The following is a 6,001-nucleotide window of genomic DNA, read 5'->3' on the forward strand; positions in this document are numbered from 1 at the left end:
AAGCTCGGCCAAACACTAACATATGTGTAAGCGCCAATCTATTATTATTATTATTATTAGTAGGTGGCATTAGCCATGATGACAATTTTGGTACTAAAAACTGAAAGAAAACATGGATTACCTCGTAAGGCGGTCGGTTATAATGCACGGGGCGAATCGTAACAAATCGATGCGAATTCGCAAAGATCTATTGATTTTAGATGCTTCTGTGGCAAAAGTGCACTTTAGCGAAAGTAGGCCAAAATTTATGAAAAAAATTCAAGAGGGGTATCAATCGACGCGTTTTAATGCGAAATGGTAGCACCAGTTTTTCTCCATCTTATTTATATTAACTACACAAGATCGTTGTGCGGATTTTCTCCATCGGAATATTTCTATTAAATACAGAATTTCGAGAATGTTTACACTTAAAACATCACAAATGTATAACAACTAATAAATACGTGTTAAATTGATGTCATTTATTCCATTCATTTGCGTGAAATTCATCAAAACATAGTGCGGAAAGTACAAGTGTTTTTTTGCAAATAACTCTTTAATGAATTAAAAATGTTAATTTCCGGTCTCGGATTGTTATTATTGGCCTTAAGAGGCGACGATTGATACCACTCTCGAACTTTTACCGTCCATTTTGAGCTACTTTTGCTAAAGTGCACCACTACCGCTTCTGTTTTACGTTGCGTTCAAGCGCATTATAATCGTTTGAATTCATTGCCCATACAACAGATAATTAAGTGACAGTTCACTCCGTTCCGTTACTTTAATTATAATCGTCATAAATCTAGCCGGAAAACGCTATAAAGCTGATGCCAGATAAAACTTTGTAGCTTTGCGTGACATTTATAACTTTGCCAGCAAATCGCCAGACGCAAAAGGTATGCCACAATGAACACCAAGAAAATAATTTTGTACTGCTTTTTTACTCGTCAAAATTGATGGGGATTTTATATATTTTGCTTTGAAAATATCAGCAATGTAATCAAGTTCAATGTTTATGCATGAAAACTCGAATTTGGACGAAACAAAATAAATATTAAACCGGCTGATTGTCAAAGCGCGCAAAAAGATGGGAGTTGGTCATCTTTTCGCTTCGCGCTGCATCTTCAAGGACCTATGTGGCATGCTTTGTGGTTTTCCATACAATTTAACTTTTCTGTCAAAGCGAATCTGTCACGTAAAGCGAAGCAAAAGTTGTATGTGGCATCAGCTTAATGGCACTGTCTACTAGAGCTGTAAAAGTAACGAAAATTCGGATACCCGTATGTATTCGTTACTAATCCAATCAACACCCGTATCTNCAGCACTGTCTACTAGAGCTGTAAAAGTAACGAAAATTCGGATACCCGTATGTATTCGTTACTAATCCAATCAACACCCGTATCTTTCGTATCGTTACTTTACTCGTTACTTTTGAATCATCGCAACCAATCTTGCAGCGTAAGGAAATGTTCGTTCATACATATACATACATGTACACATATACATAAGTATACACGCAGCATAGTTTTGTATCGATTCTAACAATTTGATACAATGAAGCACTTGTACCTCTCACGAATCATGCATGCANCGCAGCGTAAGGAAATGTTCGTTTATACATATACATACATGTACCCATATACATAAGTATACACGCAGCATAGTTTTGTATCGATTCGAACAATTTGATACAATGAAGCACTTGTACCTCTCACGAATCATGCATGCATGTACGTACATACACACGCAACATACTTAAGTATCGATACGAAAAACAGTTTCGTTACCGCACAATATGTGGTGTTGTATTGATTCACGAAGATGGTGCATATACGGAACATGCGAGTAACGAGATTATTATGTGAGTAANTGAAAAACAGATTCGTTACCGCACAATATGTGGTGTTGTATTGATTCACGTAGATGGTGCATATACGGAACATGCGAGTAACGAGATTATTATGTGAGTAACGGTTCGGTACTTCGAGTCAGGGGTTGTACTCGTTACTCAATAACGAATACATACGGTTTGCTACAGCTCTATTGTCTACGATGCATCGAATAGCAAACATCGATTCTTACGATGCATCGATATTTTTTCTGCATGTCTAATTAAAGTTAAAATAAATCCGGTTAAAATGGACTCTAGTTTCAATAAATCTTTTCACAAATTACAAAAAGAGCTCGAGGAAGAGAAATGCAATTTAGATGTGCNCTCGTTACTCAATAACGAATACATACGGTTTGCTACAGCTCTACTGTCTACGATGCATCGAATAGCAAACATCGATTCTTACGATGCATCGATATTTTTTCTGCATGTCTAATTAAAGTTAAAATAAATCCGGTTAAAATGGACTCTAGTTTCAATAAATCTTTTCACAAATTACAAAAAGAGCTCGAGGAAGAGAAATGCAATTTAGATGTGCTTAATGATAGCATTCGAAGGATTGTTGGTCGCCACAGAGATCCGGGGTATTGGCTGATTAAAGCATATACATACATATGTACATAAATATGAAATGATTTTAATTAAAAAACATTGATAGAGTTCTTGATCATGGGTTATTAGACGCTGCTGGACCGAAGTATGGAAGTGGACTAAAACATAAGAAAATTCAAGATGACAAATCTGTATTCAAGCGTTTGTCGATTTACGACGAAGAATTGAAACCACGCTTAAGTTCTCGGGTTATACGTGAGTTGCCGACTCGTGAGGAAGTACTGGAGGCGCAAGGAACTGATTTGGAGTCTAGAGCGAGAAATCGCAGAATGTTTGGGTCTTTATTGGGCACTTTGCACAAGTTTTGCCTAGAGGAATCAAGATTAAAAATAAAAGAAGACAAAAAAGCGCAAATTGAGAAAAAATTAGAAGAACAACAACTTCTTGAGCGGGAAACAATAAAAAAAGAGCGTGATTTCCTTTTGACGGACCGAAAAAAAAAGCAGACAAAAATTAGAATTTTAGAATCAAATTTAAATCGTTTAAAAGATTTTGCCACGTTTGAGAGATCAGTAACTAACATTCGATACTGTATTAGAACAAAGACGAAGCCTTTCATTTATTATAGGCCGTACAAACTTTGCAAGAAAACAGAGAGACTTATCAGCGACACTCGGGGTTTTTTGGACTCAGAATTGAGAGACCAGAAAGAGCAGCTTAACTTTGAATTGAAAGAAATGGAACGTGAGGATCTAAATGATATCGATACTCGGGAAAAACACATGAAATTGGAATTTAAACCAAGTAACACGTCATATAAAATTCAAGGTATGCTGCCTGTTTAATTTGAAATGCGTAAAAGAATAGTGAATTTTGTCTTTCAGGAGAAGTGGAGTTTAAAGAAAATAAGTCAAGGAACTTGAATGAGCCCGCGTTAAGCAGCAGTATAATTGTAGTAAAAAAAATGGAATAGCTTGACATTTTTACATAGGAGACATAAATTTACATATATTTATTATGGAACAAGTAAACAATATGAACAATGAACAAATACAAAATAAGGTGGCTACTAACAGTCGTTTATCTATATCTTATGTTGTTGTTGTTGTAGCAGCAGTGCTCAACCCCCCAGATTTGTCATGTATCGTCGTCTTCATCCTCCGACTCTGTAAGCCTGAGGCCGAGAAAGCGTGCTGCGTCGATAGGCGCGGTCCAGAGCACTTCTGGTGTCAGGGTCGTAGGGTTGGAGGTGCACGTGAAGAGGTGCTGGGTGTCGTGGGGACCTTGCCCACATGCAGGGCATGTGTTTGCCACTTGTGTGTTCAGCCGGGAGAGGTAGCTGTTGAGTCGGTGACACCACCCAGAACGGAGTTGTGCTAGGGTGCACCTGGTCTCTCTCGGCAGCTCTATTTCGTCTGAATCTATGGGCGGCGATCGACCGCCCAGGACGATGTTGTCATTGCGCGTACTGAGGCTCGTTCTGACCGCATCGCTGTGTAGGCTGTTGAGCGCCGCTCTGTATGTTGCTGCGTCGAATGGATGGTCTACGTACGGCTCAATGTCTGCCTTCCAGTCGTGCAGGTGTCGTGGGGGCGGTTCGTTACGAAGCAAGGCATTGTTGAGGTGATTCCCTCGGTGACAGCCTACGAGGTATTGCTTCGACAGCATGGTGTTGTGCTCTTTCACCGCCAGCATCTGGCTTTCTTCATGGAGGTGATGCTCGGACGACATGAGATGACAACCTGTAGCCGTACGTAGAGCTGCATTCTGGCAGGTTTGGAGGTTCCTCCATTGGGTGTCGCTTGTCCCCGCCGTCCACACTGGTGCCGCGTAGTTAGCCACTGACCGGCCGATTGCCTTGTAGGTCGCGAGCAGAGTTTCTTTATTGGCTCCCCAGGTGCTGCCGGCTAGCGATTTGAGGACTTTGTTCCTGGCTCGGAGTTTGTTGCATGTGGCTGTGGCGTGCGCGGAGAAGGAGAAGAGGCTATCGAACGTCACTCCTAGGATTTTAGGGTGATTAGTCGTCGGTATTTTGGCGCCATCGACGAAGACGTCCAGTTATAGCCCCATCTCCTTGGTCCAGGTTGTAAAAAGTGTGGCGCTGGATTTTGCGGCGGAGATTTGGAGGCTCCTTGCAGTGAAGAAATTGGAAAGATCGGTGAGATAGTCGGTTATTTGTTCGCAAAGTCTGTCTATGTTGGGGCCAGTTGCCATTATTGTGCAGTCATCGGCGTAGCTTACCAAGTTTACTCCTGCTGGCGGCGGAGGGAGTTTGGCCATGTAAAGATTAAACAGTGTCGGGGAGAGTACGCCGCCTTGGGGGACCCCCTGTTTAATTCTACGCGGCTTAGACTTGGCGTTTCGGAATTCGACCGATGACTGACGACCACACAGATAGCTGGTTATCCACCGTTTCGTCCGAGCTGGAAGCGACGAGTCCAGGATGTCTTGGCAGAGGGTCGCGTGGTTCACCGTGTCGAAAGCCTTCGACAGGTCCACAGCGACTAGGATCGTCCTATCACAGGGTCGACGTTGGTTCAGACCCTCGCTAATCTGTGTGGTAATGGTGTTTAATGCTGTTGTCGTGCTGTGCATTTTCCGGAATCCATGTTGGTGTTCGGCTAGCTTCAGATGCTTCGTCAGGCTGGGGAGGAGTAGTGCTTCCATGGTTTTTGCCACTGGGGATAGGAGGGAGATGGGTCTGTACGAGTCTCCTGCGTCCGCCTTCTTCCCTGGCTTAAGGAGGGGATGATCCTACCCATTTTCCACATCTCGGGGACGATCAGGGTGGACAGTGACAAGTTGAAAGCGGCGGTCATATACTCGACTCCCGCAGGTCCTAGCTTTTTCAGCATCTGCATGGAAATTCCGTCTGGGCCTAACGCCTTCGATGACTTGGCGTGGTTGACAGCTGCCTGCGTCTCTTCGGTGGTGAAGCACAGTGGTGTGTCTCGGGGNGGGGCCTAACGCCTTCGATGACTTGGCGTGGGTGACAGCTGCCTGCGTCTCTTCGGTGGTGATGCACAGTGGTGTGTCTCGGGGGCGGAGTTTGTGTGCTTTACGTAGCACGCTGCGGCGGGTTTTGTCTCTCTCTGGGTGTGCAATGAATTGCCGGCTGAAGAAGCGCGCGCACGACCGCGGATCCGACGTGGTGGTGGTGCCGAAGGTGAGAGCGACATTGTCTCTACGCTTCGTCGGATTGGAGAGGGACTTGACTGTGGACCACAGTTTGCTGGCTCCGCTTGAGAGGTTGCAGGATTTTAAATGCTCATTCCATTTGTTCCGCTTGTGTTCGCTGACCAGGTTTCTAATGTCTCTATTGAGATCTCCTATACGGGGATTCCCTGGATTAGCCTGGCGGATTCGATCACGCTCGTCTGCGCGTCCCGCCGCTTCAGTGGGAAATCCTGGGCGGATTTTGGCGATCCGGCCGGCTGGTATGAAGCGAGCGGCTGCTGCGTTGATGATCCTGCGGATATTGCGCTCTGCTACGCGCGCGCATGATGGTAGAGGAAGAGCATTGAATTTGCGATCTGTGAATTCCGTGAAACCGTCCCAGTTCGCCTTCCGTGTGTTCAT

At 43.9% G+C, this 6,001-nt stretch overlaps 1 protein-coding gene across 3 annotated transcripts; it reads left to right on the plus strand.

Annotated features, from left to right (window-relative positions):
- The first annotated feature begins 2,216 nt into the window (after positions 1 to 2,216).
- Positions 2,217 to 3,509, plus strand: LOC108367513 (pinin-like). Of its 3 annotated transcripts, none has more exons than XM_017622132.1 (3): positions 2,217 to 2,486; positions 2,552 to 3,250; positions 3,310 to 3,509. In XM_017622132.1, the coding sequence occupies exons 1-3, from the start codon at positions 2,333 to 2,335 to the stop codon at positions 3,393 to 3,395; spliced, it is 939 nt and encodes a 312-aa protein (XP_017477621.1). In that variant the 5' UTR covers positions 2,217 to 2,332; the 3' UTR covers positions 3,396 to 3,509. The 3 variants fall into 3 exon arrangements, with proteins under 3 accessions (XP_017477621.1, XP_017477620.1, XP_017477622.1); XM_017622131.1 differs by having other exon boundaries at positions 2,220 to 2,486; positions 3,307 to 3,509; XM_017622133.1 differs by having other exon boundaries at positions 2,225 to 2,454; positions 2,529 to 3,250; positions 3,307 to 3,509.
- Positions 3,510 to 6,001: the final 2,492 nt, after the last annotated feature.

This window comes from Rhagoletis zephyria, unplaced genomic scaffold (genome assembly GCF_001687245.7).
Source record: "Rhagoletis zephyria isolate East Lansing unplaced genomic scaffold, Rhagoletis_zephyria_1.1 Rzeph_scaffold_02714, whole genome shotgun sequence".
NCBI classification, from domain to species: domain Eukaryota; kingdom Metazoa; phylum Arthropoda; class Insecta; order Diptera; family Tephritidae; genus Rhagoletis; species Rhagoletis zephyria.